General features: G+C 43.9%; 1 protein-coding gene across 1 annotated transcript in view; it reads left to right on the forward strand.

Annotated features, from left to right (window-relative positions):
* Positions 1–22350, forward strand: part of ETS1 (ETS proto-oncogene 1, transcription factor) — a 148103-nt gene that overhangs the window by 20377 nt on the left and 105376 nt on the right. Inside the window, exons 2-3 of the mRNA XM_061166769.1 lie at positions 1642–1724; positions 17401–17545. Of these exons, the coding sequence (XP_061022752.1) occupies positions 1656–1724; positions 17401–17545 (214 nt within the window). The 5' untranslated portion in view covers positions 1642–1655. The remainder of the gene's footprint in view (positions 1–1641; positions 1725–17400; positions 17546–22350) is intronic.

Consider the following 22350-nt stretch of genomic DNA (forward strand, 5'->3'; position numbering starts at 1 on the left):
CGTTGTGTCTGACTATGCAATCCCATGGACTGCAGCCCACTAGGCTCTTCTGTCCATGGGATTTCCCAGGCAAAAATACTGGAGTGGGTTGCCATTTCCTTCTCCAGGGATGGAACCCATGCTTCCTGCACTTGCAGGCAGATTCTTTACCACTGAGCCACTAGGGAAGCCTGATGAACATAGTTACCCTTAGCTATTTTACATTTTTAAAATTAATATTATTTTGATTGCATCCTACTTTTGGGGAGAAAAGACATCATTTAAAGGTGATATTTTAGTTAAACACAATAAGCACAGTTCTGGGATAAGTTGTGTCTTCAGAAGATTTTTAACTTTTTTCTCAACTGTGTAAAAGTAGTTGCTGTGTGATGGTAGACCTTAGTCAGTACAACTTTGTAGTGTAGAACTTTATGTTATCTAAATACACATCATATGAAAGAAGATGTATATGTTCATTTGCTGTCAAGCTGTATCCAGATGGTGAACAGAGTTGCAAATTGAGCATAAGACCTACATTATTCTTGATATTTCTTGAAAGGAGGTCAGTGGCTTTAATTGTCCTCAAGAATAAAGGAAAAGGACAGACAAATATAAAGTGGAAAGGAGCTAAGTTGAAACGCAAATGTCACTCCCTAACAATAGGAATTTGGCCTCTGAAAGACATACCCAGGAATTTAACCTTCTAAATCATTCAAGAAAGACATTTTTTAAAATGTGTAATATTGAACTCATGAAAGTGTATGGACTAGTGTACTTTAGAGAGTGTTTGGATCAACAGAAATGTTTGCTATATAAATGATTTTCCTGATGACTGACAGCTAGCTGCAAAATCCCTTTAGCCAGAACACTCCTCAAGTGTGATGGTCATTCAGACTTTGACTGGAGATAATGGCTCTCAACAAGAGTTATTTAATAATAGCCCTTCTCCTTTGTGAAATGGGTAACATGCATTCCCTTTTGGGGCTTCACTCTGTTTATCTGTCTCGGGGTCCTGGTTGTCATGCCTTCTCAGTTAAGGCTTTCCACCCGCCTCTCTCCTACCCTTTCTCTATTTGGTCCTTCACCAGTTTATAAATGCCACACTGCATGTGGAGGGCCAGGCCAAGGTCGGGGGTGGAGGGAGTGAGATACAGGGATGGGAATGTGACTTTAAAAGACCTATTCCTGCCCAGAAGCCCTCTAAAGGGTCTTTTTGTAGTCTCTGAGTGCTTACTGTCTGCAGCGGGCACCACCATTCAGGCTATCTTGCAGTCAGGAGCTGGGCTTACTCCCTGTTGGTCGCTTTGTTTTTCTATAATTATCTTTTGAAATATTTATTTATTTATTTGGCTTCATCCTGTCTTAGTTGCAGCTCTCGGGCTCAGTAGCTGTGGTGCCTTGGCTTAGCTGCCCCAAAGCATGTGGGATCTTCGCTTCCTGACCAGGGATCGAACCAGCTTCCCCTTCATTGGAAGGCAGATCCTTAGCCCCTGGACCACCAGGGAAACCCCCTCTTTGTTTTTCTACATTTTCATTTCTTTCTCTGTAACACAAACAAGTGACCTCGATGCTTCTAAGGAGATCGGATCCGAGGCCTTCTTTGGTTTCTCATCCATTCATGTTCTTCGCCCAGTAGCTCAGTGAGTGATTTTTCCCACGCAGGTGCTGACGGCGTGATGAGCTACTTTGTGGATTCTTCAGTGAGTGGCCCTGCCACCTACTCAGCCGCTCGACCTGCAGTGCTGGTAAGTAGGACTCCTCCCCGGCCCTTCCCTGGCCCATCCTTCCCTCCCTGGGTCTCCTGCTCTCTGATCTCTCTTAGACAGAAGCAGCCAGAACCCAACTCCAAGCTGGAATCATCTTTTGGAGGGACTACATTGCCAGATTATCTGTCTTTTCATCACCATATAAAGTGAAACATCCAAGACTGATGAATTTGCTGAGGAAGATTTTTTAGCATGCTTGTGTTGCAGAGAATATGACTCAAACTTGAATAATGGTTAAAGCCAGGTGATTTTTCACAGCTCAGTTCATTTGCTGAAGATTTTTCACACGTTGATGTACCTTAGACTATTCTTAGCATAATTTAGCTTGTTTTGGTCCTCATACATAAAAGCTAAAATATACAAGTTTTTCTAATCACAGAATTTGAAACTGGAAATAAAGTGTGACAAGTTGATAGGGGAAATTCCTGAGTCCTAGAAAAAGAGGGGTAAGAGGAATTTTAAAATTTCTTTTTAAATAAAGTTTTTTGCTCTTAGGGAAGAAGGCTTTTACCCAAGTTATATGCTGATCTGTAGAAATATTTAGCTAAATTCCTTATAAATTTGATGTGTGAGAGATCCCCAAATGCTGTCATTCATCAATTCCACTGTTAAGTGAAATTTTAATAGCAGCTGATGAATCATTAACTGTTAATTCTAAATTCTGTGTATATTTTTACGGAGGTGGCCATCATTTATTACTTACTCTGGAAATGGACAGATAAGTTTAGCGTTAATCCTTCCAGATACATTTATCTGTCTAAATAGACCCCAATTGACCAGAGTGCTTTTCTGCCTCCTCTGCAGAGTTTTCAACCCTGGTACCCCTCAGTTTGCCGTGACCTCTCACTATAATTGTCAAAAGATCTGATGTGTTTTAATCTATAATATTAAAAAAATAATTACTTCAAAAGCTATTCCACATTCCAGAAATGATGAACACATCTTTCTTCCCTGACTGTTCTGTGACACATATTTCTTCTTTTTTAAGTGGCTTCTGTTTCTATATAAACAGCATTCACTGTATTTAAGAAATTAGAATCAGGGAAAAGTTTAGAGTACAATTTACATCAGAAATATATTTAAAACACACACACACAAGTTCGGACCAAAAATCCCTCCATTCTGCTTAGTAGAAATTGCCAAGGGACTTTTTAAGGTCCATATGGCTGGAGACTTGGCCAGGGAAAAGACTGCTTCTGCTTCTCACAAAGAAGTTATCATCTAAGGTCAGCACAAATGACACTAAATCTTTCTTAAAGATGATATTGTAAAGATTTGTTAAATAAGGATACTGTGATTCCACAGCACACCATGTCATTGACTCGGAAAAGTGGATTTAAAAGCAGCTTACCTTAATTCTCTTTGCCAATATTGTAATCCAATTAAATAAGATTAATAACTTATTTAGCAATGCCATGCAAATTTGTGTTTATTTTATTTTAGGCACTGAGATAAATTGCCGGACAAGTACATAAGTTGCAGGTATAACATTAAGTTATCCTAGACAGGGCATCTGGAAACTGTATGAGATTGAAAAAAACTAAAGAACAACTCTAAGTGTGTATTTTCAACTAAAGACCCCACCCTCAACTGAATACACTTGGTATTTTTAATGCATTTTGAATTGTTTCCACTGGTTTCAAAACAAAGAACTCATTTATCCCCACCCCCAATAGCTATATCTGAAAAACATTATCAACCCTCGGGATCCTTTTCAATACGATATTTCAGATTTGCTCGGGTAAAAGCAGAAAGTTACGTAAGCGAACTGCTATGTTATTGTTACAGGACTTTTGCTCACAACTTCTCTCTGGGGCTCAGTTTCTCCACCACTGGAGCTAGTTGGGCAAATCTCTTAGAACCACTGAGCAACCAGGAAAGTCCTCTGCCTTCTTCGTCTATGTCTTCTTTATTTAAAAAATTAGATAAATAAAGCTGAAGGATCCAAGCTCAAGTTCAGTGAACTAGTTCTGACAGATAACCTTCAACTTCAGGCTGGGCTATAATGACAGTGAAAGAATTTGTAAATCACCTATAGAATATAAGCTCCTGGCATTAGCAGGAGAAAAACTAGTAAACCTCATACTTTCAATCCCAATCTGAGATCTCCTGCGGGGGTGAGCCCAGCTTCATGAACTTTCCCAGACAAGAACGTGAAGGTCCCAGGCACCTGAGTCTTCTCAGTTCTGTTGGAGTCTTGTCTAGAGCTCAACCAGTTGTACTTAATCCAATCAGCCAAGTCCTCCTGCCTGGCGCCCTGGTCTCTGCATTAGTTAGCCTGGGCCACCAGGAAGAGAAGCTATCCCAGAATGGGAAGTTTGAGGGTAAAAGGAAAACTAGTGGATTTTTTTAATCTAGGGGTGATTTTGTTGGTGATATTTTTGATGGTCAGAACTTGGGGAGTGGGGGTTATTGCTGGCATCCAGAGGAGAGCGGTCTGGGTTGCAACTAAGCATTCTACACTACACGGTACAATGCCCCATGACAAAGAATTGTCTAGCCTCAACCGTCAGTAGCGCCAAGGTTGAGAAGCTGTGCTCTAGAATGGACACAAGATCGGGTTTGAAGGAGGGGTAGTACTATGTGTTCTTGTTGAGTTGCCAAGTTGTGTCTGACCAGGGACTGTAGCTTCCAGGCTCCTCTGTCCTTGGGATTCTCCAAGCAAGAATACTGGAGTGGATTGCCATTTCCTTCTCCAGGGTATCTTTCTGACCCAGGGATTGAACCCGCATCTCCTGCATTGGTGGGAAGACTCTTTACCACTGAACCACCTGGGAAGCCTGGTACTGAGTGTAACTCCTTGTGTTTGAAAGGGAACTCTTAAAAAAGAAAAAAAAAAAGTGAGACTATATTCATGTTACCAGGGTTTCTGCTAAACAGACTGCTTTAATTGTCCAAGAAACAATCTAAACCAAGACAACAAATATTTTCTAGACTCTTAAAGACCACTCAGTCTCAGAGTCCTTGACTGAGAATTGGAGCTGGCATTAGTACGATTTGATTATTTGCTCTACCAGGAGAAGGCTTAAAATAATCACAGCAACAGTTGCAAAAATTCATCCCATCCCTCGGGTAAAAGCCATTGTATGCAGAACTCACGTAATCTGTCTCGAGCCCCTTTGTCCAAAGCAGGACACAAGTTCTCCCCTTTGGAAGGTCAGGCTCCTGGGAGACCTTCATGAAAGAAGTGATGTCACAGCAGGGGAGGCAGGGAAACAACACTTCTGGAAGCTGTCTGGCCATTGTGTGGGAGTGGAGTGACGTTTGCAGGTACTTATATGGGCTGTGTGTCAGGGACCCTTTCATCCAGCGGGAGGAAGCACTCCTTCCTGTTATGCTGGCTGGAGAGCTTGCCGCCTTGCGCCTGGAAGTCGCTCGCACCCCTGGTCCTCTCCTGCGTCATCCTCCCCTTCACACTGCTGAGCCTTGAGAGCGGGCAGGGTAGTAATGGGCCAGGCAGGCTGCCCCTGGTTTGGACCACGCATATCCCTGTCCTTGGCTCCCTCACCAGCGTGTGGAGGAGGTCCTTGGATCACTCGAGCTTAGAAAGCCACCTTGAACTGTTCAGAGGGAAGGAACACACACACCTCCTCTTGGAGCTCAGGCCTTTGGGCATGCAGTAAGTTCCCTTACACAGTAAGTCCCCTACAGACGAATGAGTTCCGTTCTGAGAGCGAGTTTGTAAGTCCAGTTTGTGTGTAAGTCCAACAAAGTTAGTCCAGTACCCAACTAACAACCCACTCTGTAATACTGTATTGTAATAGATTTATAATACTTTTCATACAAATAATACATAAAACATAAACACAAACAAAAACAGCAGTACCGTACAAGAGCTGGCATCCAAGGGCTGGCATCGGGTGCACAGGCAGGAAGAATTACTGCCTGGAGGATGGAGAGGAGGGGCGGATTGCAATAGGAGACGGGGGGCAAGCTGTAAGGTCACTCACGCCTGACGATGATGGAATGCACGCTTGTGTCTTTGAAAGTTCACAACTTGAAGGTTCCTATGTAGGGGACTTACTCTATAGCAATATGCCAGGCAAGGGAGACTGTTCAGAGTGTCAGGCCACATGCAAGGCCCTGAGCCTTCTGGCTTGGGCCAGACAGCTGTGGAACATAGCCTAGCCCCACATGGGTTGACCAAAAAGTTCCTTCAGGTTTTTCCATAACAGCTTATGAAAAAACCCAAAGGAACTTTTTGGCCAATCCAATAGCATGGAAAGCACTTAGGCTTTGGAGTCAGAAAGACCTGAGTTAAATTCTGGTCTGTTACTCCTCACCCACGTGACCTTGGGCAAATTACTACCTTTGAACCTCAGTATTCTGGTCTGTAAAACAGGCACAGGGTATAACTTACCAAGTCAGGTCATCGTGACACCAGCCAGAAATATGACCTCAGTTAATTCCCTTTCCCTGTGTTTACTATCTCTTCTCTGTTTTTCTCTGGACTTTTCCATTGTGTGAGATGGACACAGGGAGGTGGAGGTGGAGGTGATTCCACTGATTTTGTCCTTACAAGGATACGGCCAGAACAAGATGGGACTTTGGGTTGAGTGGAGCCATTCTTATTTCTCTTATTGAGAAACCTCCCTGCTTCCTCTCTACCCTGGACCAGAAATAGCTCCCCTGCCACCAGATCAAAGTTCTCTTGTAATGGGCTGGTGGTTTACAGCCCCATTGTGTAAACAGACTTGGTTCTCTTATCTCGAGTAATTGCAGTTTAATTGGGCTTCCTTGGGAAGCAATTCTCTTCTTAGCCTTTGCTGTTCGCACTCTTCACCTCCACCCCACATGCCTTAGGATGTGTTCACAGGGATGTCTGTGTTGTCCCTGCAGTTCTGGGAAGTTGGGAAGGGCTGGATCTTGTTTCTATGAAGCTTAACATACATACCTTTTTCTTCTTTCTGGGGATCCTGAAAAGCAATGGATAAGGTATCCCTGATTGGAGAAATGCTGCTGCTGCTGCTGCTAAGTCACTTTAGTCGTGTCCAATTCTGTGCAACCACCCTATAGACAGCCTATAGACAGGCTCCTCTGCCCACGGGATTCTCCAGGCAAGAATACTGGAGTGGGTTGCCATTTCCTTCTCCTGGATAAGAAATGAGAAGACAGAAAAAGAAATTTAGAATGTAAATGGAAACCAGAAAAGCTTTTTTTTTTTTTTTCTCACTGCTTGGGGTGGTGTTGGCTTTACCTCTGGGGAGTTTGCTGGAACATGATGTTTAAGAAATAACCTATAACCATAACTCTTAGTGATAGTCAGAAGAAGTGAGGGAAAAAAGAGATTTTTTTCCAGCATCTTAAAAAGTGGGGATTTTCTAAGATATGGGGTTCAGTCTGCACAAGCTAGAGAATTTCAGAGCCAGACCATAACCTTGAGACCATCTCCCAGCATCAGGAAATTCAGGTCCTAAGAGAATAAATGAAGTTGCCCAAGTTTACAGGCTGGTAAAGGATGGAGTGTATGGTCTGGCTCTTCCGGCTCCTGGCTTGGGACACTCCTTATCATTAAGTGCATCTTGATCATATTTTTTAGAGATTTTTTTTTAATGTGGAGCATTTTAAAAGTCTTTATTGAATTTGTAACAATATTGCTTCTGCTTTGTGTTTTGGGTTTTTGGCCATGAGGCATGTGGGATCTTAGCCTCCTGACCAGGGATCAAACCTGCACCCCTGCATTGAAAGGTGAAGTCTTAACCACTGGACCACCAGGGAAGTCCCTATCATTTTAAAAATAAAATTTAAAAAAATGTAATTTATTTTTGACCTGGCTACACGGCACTCGGGATCTTAGTTCCCCGACCAGAAATTGAGCTCAGACTCCCTGCAGTGGAAGTAGAACCTTAACCACTGGGCCACCAGGGAATTCCTGGGAAGTCCCCATCTTGACCATTTTTAAGGAATGTGGGGATAGATAAGAATTTATGCCAACTCATGCATCTGTATGATTGAAGATTGAAGGCGGGAGGAGAAGGGGACGACAGAGGATGAGATGGTTGGATGGCATCACCAACTTGATGGACATGAGTTAGAGTAAACTCTGGGAGTTGGTGATGGACAGGGAGGCCTGGTGTGCTGTAGTCCATGGGGTCGGACGCGACTGAGCGGGAGCTGAACTGATGCATCCGTATGCTTTATTCATGGTGAATTTACCCTCCTTGGTTTAGGGAAAAAAGACAGAACTCCATTTTGTAGACCGCTGAGCAAATTGAAATTCCTGTCCAGGTTTTTCTCCGTGGGAGGTTCGCTCCATCTCTCAGGAGGCTCTGAGTCAGGCCCACCCTTCACCTCCAAGCTCTGGGCTGGATGCCTGAGGCTGGCACCCCATGGAGTCACTGGGAGTCTCAAGGCTTCCCGTTAATGAGTAGAAGTTGATGGATAACACAGGATCTCACCTGATACCTCTCAGCAAGAGAATGTCTTTTGAGTGGAGGGGACTGTGGTCTCAGACTGGTGTGAGGAGCTGCACCCTTGGTCACCGTCCCCTCCCCTGACTTGATCTGCAGCCCCAGGGTTGGGGGCATCTCAGGGCGGTGTCAGCTGTGGTCCAGGTGGCCCGTTTGGAGGCTGAGCACAGCTTCCCCTGGAGAATGGAATCTGACAGTCCCACCTCTGCTCTGTGCTTCAGATTCATTTCTCTCTCAGGAATCTGCAGTGGTCCGACCTGCCCTTTTGCCAAGACCCAAACCCATCGCTCTTATTGTTTTAAAAACAATTTCCTGGCCTTGAATCTAAAATTAAATCGCCCTTTGAGAGTTTCCTATTTTGTCTGTTCCTGCCTCTCCTGTGGCTCCACCACCCTGGCCCCCTCCCCTCTGGTGGGAGAGCTGAAAGTGGGGGGCATTTCCGTGTTGCCTCCTTCCCTTCTCCAGGGAGCAGGTCCCACTTGTCCCCCTGAAGCAGAGGAGCCCCAGTGTTCTTCTGAGGGCCAGATATAGTTTGCCCCAAACTCCTCCCCCGGGAAGGCTGAAAGCACTTCTCTGTGAGTAAAAAGAGGTGCTGGCTGGTCTGACATCCTCTGAAGATGAGGAGTCTCAGACGCAATGAGATGTCTGTGGAGTTGGTCAGGCTGGCCTCAGGGGGCAACTGCCTACAGCAAAGTGAAAGGGTTTAGGATGAGAAATTCCCCACTTACCGCACAAATTTGCAACTAGTATGTGAGAGTCCCTGGACAGCTCAGCAGCTAGGCACTTCCTAACCTAATTTTTCTCTACTGAAAAAGCAGGGGATGTGGGGGCAAAATGATGTGTGAGCATATTCCAGGGAAGAATGAAGACAAAGACGTGAAGGCGTTAATGCATTTGAAGGGGACATGGCCTGGCGTGAATCTAAATGATGACGAATTCTGGTGCTTTAGGCTTTCCCACCCTGGCGTCGTTATTTATCAAATGAAGGTTGTCCGTCACAAGGTCAGGAGAAAGAATGTGGATGGATCAGCAAAAATGAGACTTGTATTTGCAAAGGAACTTGGCGATCATTGGGGCCAGTGTCCTCAGGAAACAGAGGCTTAAGGAGGTTAAGAAACAGGCTGGAGACTAACCAGCTCTTTAGGGGCAGTCTTTGTTCAGTCACTAAGTCGTGTCTGACTCTTTGTAACCCCATGGGTGCAGCACTCCAGGCTTACTGTCCTTCACCATCTCCTGGAGTTTGCTCAAACTCATGTCCATTGAGTCAATGATGCCATCTAACCATCTCATCCTCTGTTGTCCCCTTCTCCTGCCTTCAATCTTTCCCAGCATCTGGGTCTTTTCCTGTGAGTCGGCTCTTCACATCAGGCGGCCAAGGTACAGGAGCTTCAGCTTTGGCTTCTGTCCTTCCAGTGAATATTCAGGATTGATTTCCTTTAGGATTGACTGGCTTGATCTCCTTGCAGACCAAGGGACTCTCAGGAGTCTTCTCCAGCATCACAGTTTGAAAGCATCAGTTCTTCAGCACTGAGCCTTCTTTATGGTCCAACTCTCACATCCATACATAATTCCTGGAAAAACCATAGCTTTGATTATATGGACCAGAAAGTGAAAACGAAAGTTGCTCAGTAGTGTCCAACTCTTTACAACCCCATGGACTATACAGTCCATGGAATTCTCCAGGCCAGAATGCTGGAGTGGATAGCCGTTCCCTTCTCCAGGGGATCTTCCCAACTCAGGGATTGAACCCAGGTCTCCTGCATTGCAGGTAGATTCTTCACCATTTGAGCCACAAGGGAAGCCCAGAGCAGGACTCAGACCAGGCTTCCTGATTTCCAGTCTCTCATCTTCTTACTGGAGTGTATGAACATCAATTCCAGACCTAGAATGATACAGATTTACTCCTGTGGATTCTAGACTCCCTTACCCATCCATTCAGTGTTAAGTCAGCTTTGCCTCTGGGAATACACTTTTTTTTTAAGCTGCAGCATCTAGAAGTATTTATCTGTCTGTCTTGTATGCTTATGGTATAGTACTAAGGCTAAACCCCAGGATTGTGTAGTTGGTTAAAGAAAATACAGATTTACTTTGACAGAGTGTTTTGTAACACACACACACACACACACACACACACACACACACACACACACACACACACACCAGAAGGATCAGGAAGGGTTTGAGAAGCAAACACTTGGACAATTAAGGCTGCTTGGCTCAACACAGAAACGAACTCCTATAGACGCACAGCCTCCATCTGTTTTTGATTTAGTGTTGAAAATCTACTTCCCTTTTCCCTCTTTTCTAATTGTTGGGATCTTTGGGGGCAGAGGGGAGGAAGATTCTGAGCAGAAGCAATGCTGTGAGGTTTGGCAGGGCTGGGAGGTGGGTGAAGAGCAGTCACAGGGAGGGAACTGGGTGGGTGGGGAGGAGAGACAGGTCCCTGATAGAAGCATAGGGCAGGTTGTGGGGGGAGGTCGAGAGTGATGTAATACAGTAGATGAAGCCCTGACTTCAGAAGGGGGTGGTGGTCACTATGGTGGTGGCGTCAGGGGTGGTTTATCTTGGAGCAGGAACAAGTGTGTGTCCATCATCCTAGTAGATTCCAGACTTCAGAACTTCATGGTATTTCTTTCCAGGATCAGAAAAGTGAAGCACTTAGGTTGCAGGCTCCTGTCCTCTGAAGCCTCCACAAGGATTACTGGGGTTGGGGGAGGGTGCTCATCACGGATTGCCCCAGAACCCGGTAGGAGCACATGGCCGGCACAAGGCTGCCTGGATACAACCCTCTTCTTAGTGTCCGCTTGCTGAAGCTCTGCCCTTTGCACTGAGCACTTTGGTGTTTTTCCCCCTGTGTCTTCAATGGACCCTTTTTTTTTTAATTAGTTGGAGGCTAATTACTTTACAATATTGTAGTGGTTTTTGCCATACATTGACGTGAATCAGCCATGGATTTACATGTGCTCCCCATCCCGATCCCCCCTCCTGCCTCCCTCCCCATCCCATCCCTCTGGGTCTTCCCAGTGCACCAGCCCTGAGCACCTGTCTCATGCATCCAACCTGGGCTGGTGATCTGTTTCACCCTTGATGGTATACTTGTTTCAATGCTGTTCTCTCAGAACATCCCACCCTCGCCTTCTCCCACAGAGTCCCAAAGTCTGTTCTGTACATCTGTGTCTCTTTTTCTGTTTTGCATATAGGGTTATCGTTACCATCTTTTTAAATTCCATATATATGCGTTAGTATACTGTATTGGTCTTTATCTTTCTGGCTTACTTCACTCTGTATAATGGGCTCCAGTTTCATCTATCTCATTAGAACTGATTCAGATGAATTTTTTTTAATGGCTGAGTAATAGTCCATTGTGTATACGTACCACAGTTTCCTTAACCATTCTTCTGCTGATGGGCATCTAGGTTGCTTCCATGTCCTGGCTATTATCAACAGTGCTGCGATGAACACTGGGGTACACGTGTCTCTTTCAGATCTGCTTTCCTCGGTGTGTATGCCCAGGAGTGGGATTGCTGGGTCATATGGCAGTTCTATTTCCAGTTTTTTAAAGAATCTCCACACTGTTCTCCATAGCGGCTGTACTAGTTTGCATTCCCACCAATAGTGTAAGAGGGTTCCCTTTTCTCCACACCCTCTCCAGCATTTATTGCTTGTAGACTTTTGGATAGCAGCCATCCTGACAGGCGTGCAATGGTACCTCATTGTGGTTTTGATTTGCATTTCTCTGATAATGAGTGATGTTGAGCATGTTTTCATGTTTTTGTTAGCCATCTATATGTCTTCTTTGGAGAAATGTCTGTTTAGTTCGTTGGCCCATTTTTTGATTGGGTCATTTTGACCATTCATTGTTATTTCCTCTTCATTTCTCCTCCCAATGGTTGGCAACTCTATAAACCCGTTTTCTTCCCAAAATTGAAGTACAAATGAATTACAATATTATGCTAATTTCAAGTGAACATAGTGATTTGATATTTTTATACGTTACACATGAAAAGGTCACCACAATAAGTCTAGTAACCATCCCCATATAAAGATATTACAATATTGTGAACTGTATTCCCTTGGCTGTACTTTACATTCTCATGACTTATTATCTGATAATTGCTCTAAGTCCCCTTCACTTATTTCACTCATCTCTCCCCGCCCCTCTGGTGACCACCAGTTTGTTTTCTGCATCTGTGAGTCTCTTTCTGTTCTGTTACTGTTTATTTGTCGTGTATCATTTCCTTTTTTTAGATCCCACACATAGGTAGAATCACACAGTATTTGTATTTCTCTGTCAGATTTGTTGCAATCAGCAAATATCCTTTGGGTCCATTCCTGTTGTTGCAAATGCCAAGATTCCATTCTTTTTCTATGACTGAATAATATTCCAGTGTATGTATATGTGTGTGTGTATAATTCTCATCCATTCATCCATCAGTGTACAGGTAAGTTGCTTTCATATCTTGGTTATTGTAAATAATGTGGTAGTAAACATTGGGATGTACATATCTTTTCAAATGAGTGTTTTAGTTTTCTTTGGATAACCACACAGAAATAGAACTGCTGGACTGTGTGGCAGAGCCATTTCTGACCCTTTCTCTTTTTATTTTAACTCCCATTTTCCCTGACTCTACACTTTAACTAGATCCTTGATGTTTATAGATCCACCTTTATCCTTTCCTGTCTTCTGTCATGCAGCCACCAAGGGAACCTCCCCCTAGTCGCTCTGCCATCTCTCCATCTGAGCACAACCAAGAGTGAAATTTTCTTCCAACCTCTTACCTATGTACTTAAATTCACCATTTTCCCTATTACAGAAGCAAGCAATCTAAGCATTTTTTTTTGGATCATTGCCCCCCACCGCTTTCCTTCATCTCCTCTGAGTCATAAAATCATGTTGACTCTTTCTTCAAAACATATCTTATATTTCTTGTTTCCTCTTCACCTCTATACTCATGACCCTAGTTCAACTCTTCAGAACTGGACTGTTGGGGGTGGAGATCAGTGATAAAGCATTTGACTGTATAACTGGCTTACCACTCAGTTCACATGGGGCCAAAGACTAAGGGCTGCCCCCAGACTCAGTACTCAAGCTAAACAAATCTGAATGTAATCTTTCTTTTTTTTTGATGGGTGGGACTGTGTTCCTGTCTCACTATTTGTTTGGCCTGAGGTTTCCAGCCGTGGAATCAGCAGGCAGTTGGGTAGAGCCAGGTCTTGGTGTTGAGCTGTGGACCTCTGAGATAGCTCTCTCTGATTAATATTCCCTGCATGTAATATTTCTGACCATCAAAATTAATGCAAAAATTATTATAAGAAATAAAAAATTTAAATACAATTAGGATCAGTAATACTGATTTTTTCCCTTGTACCGAGGCCCCAGTATGGCTCTGCAGGGCACGGCTGCCGCCGTGCCAGCCTCCTCGCCTGCTCCTGCTCACTCCATCTACTTAGCCCTATCAAATGCGTCCTTCTAGAACATCTTGACTCACCATGCCACTACCTTTAATACCACCTCGAATTTCTTTCTCTTGCAGACAGATTCTGGTCTGGTTTTCATGACCCTCAACTCTGTCCCTCCAGCTTTCATTCTTACCAATTGCTGTCCATTGCAGGTGTTCTCATTGCCTGGTGGGCTACAGTCTATGGGGTCTTAGAGTCAGACATGACTGAAGCGACTTAGCACACACACATGCACGCATACAGCACTATCCCTCCAGCTTTCATTCTTACTAACTGCCCTCCACTGCAGGTGTTCTCATTGCCAAGAGCATGCTTTCCCCTCATACTTGTCACTACCAAGTCTTTCTCTTTCTCTGTCACCATTCTTTTTTATTCTTCCTTACATGGGTGTAGGTGTTCCTTGGCACTTTTAGGAGTGTCATCTTTTGTTCTCTAGACCCTTCACCAAATGTTCTAGGCTGAATCTTACTTGATCTTTCAGTTATTACCTTAATCTGCTTCCTCCAGGAAGTCTTACCTGCTGCCACTCTCCTCGCTCATACACATCGGTGCTTCACCCTGTCACATCCCCTCGCTGTAATTTCCTGTTTACTGGTTTGTGCACTTCAGAGGGCAAAGTTCATGTCTTGCTCATACTTTATTCTAAGCATCTAACATAATACTTGGCATAGACTGGTTGTGTGATGCAGATTTGTTTCATGACCGTCCATTGTCATAATCCACTTAGTACTTTGTCATGGGACAGCGGCCTCCCTTCCCGAGCCGTCCAGGCCACAGAAGATTCACGGTGTGCAGTCTGAAATCAAGTAGGTCTCAACTAGGACTCTTTCTTTGAAAAAATGTCTATTTATTTATTTATTTGGCTGTGCCGGGTCTTAGTTCTGGCATATAGGATCTTCGGTTTTTGTTGCAGTATGTGGGATCTAGTTCCCTGACCAGGGATCGAATCCGGACCCCCTACAGAGGGAGCACAGAGTCTTAGCACTGGATCAGCAGGGAATTCTATCTCCATTATTTACTAACTGTGTGGCCTTGGATGTTTACTTGCTCTCTGAAAAACCTCAGTTTCTTCTTCCATGAAATGGAGATAAAAAAGTGAATCTTGCACAGCTATGAGGATTAAATGTGAAGATTAAATGTGACCATCTCTTCACCATGTTTAGCTAACCGATCAGCATGGATCAGTGTGGGACCTACATTAGTTTTCCTTTCAGTAATCACTTGTGGGATGAATGACTGAGGACCCATCAGATGGGTTCTCTAAACTATGACAGGGTCGGGAGGGTGGCTGGCATCTCCTGAACTCACCTCCATTCACCAGCAGCCAGGAGGAAGATGTTGACTTGAACTTGTTTTGGGTGGTGCCCTTTTTCAAGCATGGAGGTGGGGCTTTGCTGTCCAGATTTCTGACCTGTTAATAACCTGCTTCTTCCTCCTCAACTGAGAAGGTTTCATAATGAATTGGAACTGGCTCTGTTGTCCTCTTGAGTAAAAATGTCATTCTCATACTCTATGAAATAGGTATTAAGTCAGTTGGTGAAATATCAAACAAAAAGGCAGGTGTCTAGGTAACAAGTGTCATGATGCTCCCAAGAGCCTCTGTGAGCAAAGATGTTTGTGGTTCATGGTAGGTTTGATGCATTATCTCCTTCTCGTTCTTAAAAAATAGGGTCCCCTGGCACCACTGAGGACAGTTAAGGAGGAAATATATCTTAAAAATAGACTTTCCTGTATAAAATAATAAATGAACCCTCCATGACAACAAGGAACCTGGTGTGGGGGCAGGTGGCACTCCACTAAAAATAAAGCCAATCACGAAACTCAAAGAGATGCTGTACGTTGTTTATCAAAGCTGCAGGCTGACTCACCGTACAGCCACGTGGTGATGGCCCAGGTCTAGAACCCAATATCGTCTTGCTTATCCATAACTCGACACCTACTCCTGCCCTCCATCTTCCCTCTACAGGGCACTCATCATTTTCCTTCAATGCCTCTTTACAAACCATATCTCACCTTCTGGGGTCTTTCCTTAGCAGAGAAAACCTCAACTTTGACACGTGAGTTCAAGTTCTCCTCTTGTTCCCACCACTTTAGCAGTTCCCACCACTTTTTCTTCTCCAGGGGATCTTCCCGACCCAGGGAAAGAAGCTGCCTACAAATCCAGTATTCTAGCCTGGAGAACTCCATGGACAGAGGATCCTGGTGGGCTACAGTCCATGGGGTGGCAAAGAGTTGGACACGACTGAGTGACTAAGCACATAGCATACAAACGCAGGAGATGTAAGACACATGGGTTTGATCCCTGGGGTCAGGAAGATCCCCTGGAGGAGGGCATGGCAACTCACCCCAGTATTCTTGCCTGAAGAATCCCATGGACCAAGGAGCCTGGCGGGCTATAGTCCAGAGGGTCACAAAGAGTCGGACATGACTGAAGCAACTTAGCACCCACACATATAGCAAGTCATGGTGACCCTGTTCAGTCCCAGGGTCTTATTCCATTCTCAGCACCTTCAATCCACTGGGAAGAAGAACAGCCTTGGAGTAAACTTAATCCAGTATTATTTTCTTACACGTATTATTTCATTCACTCCTCCTACCTTATGAGGAAGGTATTATTTTTCCCATCTTTTAGTTGAGTAAACTGAGGTTTAGATAGAAGAACAGGCCTAGGTCCCTGTTAGTAAGTGATGGAGCCAGGATTTGAATCCATGTATCCCTGCCTTCAAAGAACAGGGCCTTAAGCACTGCAAACCATGGTCTCCCACATACTATTATTTGTCCTTCTTAGAGAGTACTGGGTAGAGAGTATATTTTATGGATTTTACAAAAACTAAGAAGAGAATGAATAAGTGCCCAAGTGGGAAAAATGAAAATTCTAATATAGCTATCGATATCATTAAAACCTAGGCACGGAACTTCCTTGGTGGTCCTTCCCTGGTGGTCTAGTGCTTAAGGATCTGCCTTCCAGGACAGGGGATGCAGGGTCAAGTCCCTGGTCGGGGAACCACGATCCCACATGCTATGGGGCAACTAAGTCCACTTGCTGCAGCCAGAGAAGCCTGTGCATTGCAGTGGGAAATCCCACGGGACTCGGCTAAGACCTGACACAGCCAAAGAAACAAGCATTTTAAAAAGAAAGAAACTTATGCACATTGATTAACTAAAAAAGAGCAATTTTATTAGGTAAAAATACATTTTTTGTTTTTTTCCTTGGCATTTGTCACCTATGGGTTCTATGATACTGGAATGTCTTCTAAGAATATCTTTCATGGTGTTTTTATAGACTAGGGTAACATTAAAAAAAATAAAAGACAAAAGCCAGGATTATATAAAGATGACCAAGATTCTGCCTTGCCATTAACCATGGATCCTTATTTGAAAATTTAAAAAATTCTTCAAATGCTTGAGGAAATGTATGAAAATAAATGTATACATAGTCCAAGTCAGAAATCTTTCCTATTCCTAAGTCTTTTTTTTTTGGATAGGGGAGGGTAGTGATCAATATTTGGTTCTACATAGTGTATTGCGCAGGGAACTCTGCTCAATGCTCTGTGGTGACCTGAACGAAAAGGAAATTCAAAAAGGAAGGGAATATAGGTATACATATGGCAGATTCATTTTGGTGTACAGTAGAAGCTAATACAACATTGTAAAGCAGCTATACCCCAATAAAAATTAGTTTAAAAAATAGTCTTCTGTTATCTATGAATAATTCTTACTTATGGATGATACTTACTGTTCCATTAGGGAATCTTAATATATTTCCTTTTGTTTCCTGGCCACAGAGGCAGGGACCTCTCAACTCTTATGAAGATCCCCGAATGGCCTGTGGTTTCCAGTCGGCCTATCATCCACCAAGAGCTTGTTACCCATTCTGGGAAGAGACAGCTACTCAGGAAGTGCCCACCGGCCTTGAACACTATGGCTCAGGTAGGAACATAAATGGAGGCTGAGACTGAGGATGGAGTTGAGGGACCGAGGCAACTGGATGTGGGCTGCATCCTGTATCAATTGCCATCACAGCGGCCCTGGCTTAGGTGGGTCCTGGATGTTCTTGTTCTATGGGAAGTCCCAGAACTTTTCAGTCATTTTGAATGACTTTATCCTCCGGTGACAGAAAGACTAAACTCTAGGAAAGGGCCGACGCGAGGTTTCTTTACGTCTTCATTTTGTATATAGTTCTCTCCATGGTGCCTGTCCAGAGTTTTATCCCCTAAAACCTGGCTGTTAACAAAGGACCTAGAAGGTTTTTAATTATGAAGTGTGAACCAGTTGGACAGAGGGTGTGTGAACTAGTCAGCCTTTGCTGTTGTTGTTGTTGTTTTAATTTTTATTGGAGTACGGTTGTTTTAGTGTTGTGTTAGTTTCTATGCATGTGTGAGCACATGTGCTAAGTTGTGTCCAACTCTTTGTGACCTATGGACTCTATCCCACCAGGCTCCCCTGTCCATGGGATTCTTCAGGCAAGAATACTTGAGTGGTTACCATGCCCTCCTCCAGGGGATATCCCCAACCCAGGAATCCAACTACATTGGCAGGTGGATTCTTTACCACTAGTGCCACATGGGAAGCCCTATCATACAGCAAAGTGAATCAGCCATATGTATACACATATCCCCTCTTTTTTGAATTTCCCATTTAGGTTACCACAAAGCACTGAGTAGAGTTCCCCGAGTTACAGAGTAGGTTCTCGTTAGTTACTTATTTCATGAAGTGAAGTGAAAGTGAAAGTTGCTCAGTCGTGTCCGACTCTTTATGACTCCATGGAATTCTATACAGTCCATGGAATTCTGCCTGCCAGAGTACTGGAGTAGGTTCCCTTCTCCGGAGGATCTTCCTAACCCAGGGATTGAAGCCAGGTCTCCCGCATTGCAGGTGGATTCTTTACCAGCTGAGCCACCAAGGAAGCCCAAAAATGCTGGAGAGGGTAGCTCATCCCTTCTCCAGCAGATCTTCCCAACCCAGGAATCGAACCAGGATCTCCTGCATCGCAGGCGTTCTTCACCACCTGAGCTACATATTTCATACATAGTATCAACAGTATATATATGTGGGCCCCAATCACCCAATTTATCCCACTCTCCTTTCCCCCTTGGTGTCCATACGTTTGTCCTCTATAGTCAATCTTCTTACAGGACATAATTTCTTTCATTTGTCTTCTCTTTCCATCATCCTCTTCCGCTCTGCCCTGCTCCGCGTTTGGCTTCTTTCTTCTCATCTGCTGCCTCTCTCCTCAACTCTTCCTCACAGAAGCTCCTCTCAGAATTCCTTTCACTCCGGACTTGCTGCTCACAGTGCTGCCCTCTGGTGAACAGGAACCACTCTCCCAAGGAGCAGACAAGTTCAAAGTCCATACCCCTGGTCTATTGTGCCAGAGTCACTGTGTTTCTCACAAATTCCACTGGTCCTTGCTAACTGGCTAACTTTTTTTTTTTTTTTTGTTTATTTGTGATACAACATGTAAAAACCTTAATTTAGGGATCCTGAAATGATTGATTCTGACAGTAAGTTCAATTTTTCAAGAGATCAGGTTATGATAATATATCCAGATACCAAAAAGCCACATTTGTTTTCTCCCAGGATGAATTTTTAGCATAAGAAATTTCATGACGCTTACATGTTGTGTGTGCGTGTTTAATGCTCAGTCGTGTCCAACTCGTTGCGACCCTTTGGACTGTAGCCCGCCAGGTGCCTCTGTCCATGGGATTTTTTGGGCAAGAATACTGGAGTGGGTTTGTGACTTCCTCCTCCAGGGGATCTTCCTAACCCAGGGATAGAACCTACGTCTCCTGTGTCTCCCATATTGCAGGCAGATTCTTCGTCCTCTGTTTTGATGAAGTGCCTAGGTGAAAAGCCACTGGAAACTAACTTAAATGCAACTTTTTTTGGTTCCATACCTCTTTACCTGAGAACACTATATGGCAAGGTATTTTTACAGTAGTGGAGAAATAAAGAAAATATTTGTTTTGTTGCCTACGCTGTATCTTTACCCGAAATACACCGACAGACACAGAGTGAGATGTGGCAGCACTTGATGGGGCCTGAGAAGGCTGGGAGTTGGTTTGCAGTTGCCAGGTTCTCTTCCTGGGCAGAATGAAGTTGACCTTGTGTTCCCTGTCTTGACTCAATAGCCCTTGATCTTGGAGGTGTTCTTTGGCACTACCTTGGATCTCAGACAGGATAGCATTTGTGTCATCACTTTCTGCTTGGCTCAGTTCTCCCCAAGGATAAACACAGAGGTCTCGGCTATTGACCCATTTCATGAGGTGGCACAGAGGATTTTATAGTTGTTCACAGGTTAGACTTAAGGACTTAAAGTTTTAAGAGATGAGAAAAGTGATCCTTTAAACAGCTAAACCGAAAAAAAAAAAAAAAAAAAAGATTTTGTTTGTGTAAGCAAAAGATCAAAATGGTTTTGTCTATATTTGTATAATTCTTCAATCCTATTCACGCCACTAGGCTTTGAAGTCTTACATCTCCCTATGCAACAGAGATTAAAGCTGCCTTGGCTTAACGCTTTCAGCTCTGGATGGTGCTTCTGCGTGCTACCAATTCACAGTTTATTACATTTACTTAATACATCTTCTTAATAGTTGAGGTCATTTCCACACTCACTTGTAGCTTCAAATCAGAATACCTCATTTTCATCAGAAAAAGATATAGCCCATCTCTTTCTTAGCTAAGAAGTACATAAATAAGTGAAGATGATTTTTCATTCTCCTCCTTGTCAAGTTTCCCAAAGGTAAGAGTTTTTACTTCAGGGCCAATGAGACAATGTCTGTGAAGATCTTTAAGAACCTCAGGAGGAAGCGTCTTTATTTTTAAAAATTTTTTATTTTGTATTGGGGTTTAGCCAATTAAACAATGCTTTGATATTTCAGGTGAACAGTGAAGGGACTCATCCATACATATACATGTATCCATTCTCCCCCAAACTTCCCTCCTATTCAGGCTGCCACATATTATTGAGCAGACTTATCTGTGCTATACTGTAGGTCTTTGTTGGCTATCCATTTTAAACACAACAGTGTCACATGTCCATCTTAAATTCCTTAACTTATCCCTTCCCCCCACACTTCTCCCCTGACAACCATAAATTCCTTCTCTAAGTCTGTGAGTCTCTTTGGTAAGTTCATTTGTATCATTTCTCTTTAAATTCCACATATCAGGGATGCCATATGATACTTCTCCTTCTCTGTCTGATTTCACTCAGCATGACAATCTCTAGGTACCCCCATGTTGCTGCAAATGACATTAATTCATTCTTTTTAATGGCTAAGGGTCATTGGAAAAGACCCCAATGGAAGAGGAGAGAGCGACGGAGTATGAAATGGTTGAATGGCATCATCGACTCAATGGATATGAGTTTGAACAAACTCTGGGAGATAGTGAAGGACAGGAAAGCCTGGTGTGCTGCAGACCAGGGGTCACAAAGACACAAAGAATTAGACATGACTGAGCGACTGAACAACAAATAGCGAGTAATACTCCGTTGTATATATGCACCACATCTTCTTTATCCATTCCTCTGTCGATGGACATTTAGGTTACTTAGGGGGAAGCTGTTTTAAAAATGCTACGACTGATAGTCGTGTAAGAGAGTTTACTTTCCACAGTCTACCTCTTTAACAAGGAAGCAGGAGTCACCTAGATTAGTGGCTCTTGGGTAGGATGGGAAGATGAGGGCATATAATAACCAGTCCTAAAATGACCTGGATTGTCACCAGCTGCAGCTCAGAAACTCTAGCCAGCTTCTATGAGGCAGTGGTGCTTTGGTGGCGAACGTGATATCTATAGTTCCGTGTATCCTAGGCTTCTTCTGATGGAAATATCTGGCAAAACCCCTGAGACTTCCCAGCCCCTCCTTTGCCTTCTGAGCTGTCCAGATGAAGGAAGGGGTTGCAGTGATTATTTCTGGGCTGTGGTCCAGCCCTCCTCAGTGATGGGTGTCCTTTGGAAGGAGATCTTGGGTTATAGGGAAGGGAGATGAAGACATGGACCAGTCGATGATTTCTCCAGCTGCAGCACATTTCCTTGGAGAAGTGTTGACTAAGAAAAAAAGAGAAAGGGCTGCTCCATTTTTTTTCATCTTCTTTTATCCTATTTATAACTTCAGTTTCCTTCCCGTCCTCCTGGCCACTCCCCAGCCCTGCTTCCATCTCACATTTGTGCTCTGAGAAGGGACGTAGGCTCTTCTGTCAGGACTACGCATATGTCAGTGCCTGGGCTGCCCGGCAGGAGGGGCCGTCGAGGACCGATGAGGGTCCTTCCTCTGAATGTTGTTCCTGTTCCCAAAGGGACTGAGGCTGAGAGGGAGGGGAAGAGTGGAGGGAGGGAGGAGGGGGAGAGAATAAAGCTGAGAGAAAATGTGAGTGGGGGAGAGGTTATCAGGTGCTCGGAACAGAATGCTCAGCAATCCAGACTAGTCACGAATTAGTTGGACAGAATAGCTGGTGAAAGAGGAAGAAAGAAGAGGTGTGTGGAAATAGAAAAGAAAAGTGGGTGTTAGTAGAGAGACAGAGGAACTCTAGGACAAGAGACAGAAAGATGAATGGGAAGGGAAAAGAAGGGGAGGGGCAGATACCATGAAAGAGAAAAAGAGATGAATCTGAGGACATTAACTCTACAGCTAAAAAGGGAAGCCACATTTGCATGCAATTGCCTATGCAGCTGTACATCTCTTCATGACAATCTTGTAGTCATCATTTTCTTTCATTTCTACCTCCTCCTCCCAC

Source organism: Dama dama, chromosome 2 (genome assembly GCF_033118175.1).
Source record: "Dama dama isolate Ldn47 chromosome 2, ASM3311817v1, whole genome shotgun sequence".
Classification (NCBI taxonomy): Eukaryota; Metazoa; Chordata; class Mammalia; order Artiodactyla; family Cervidae; genus Dama; species Dama dama.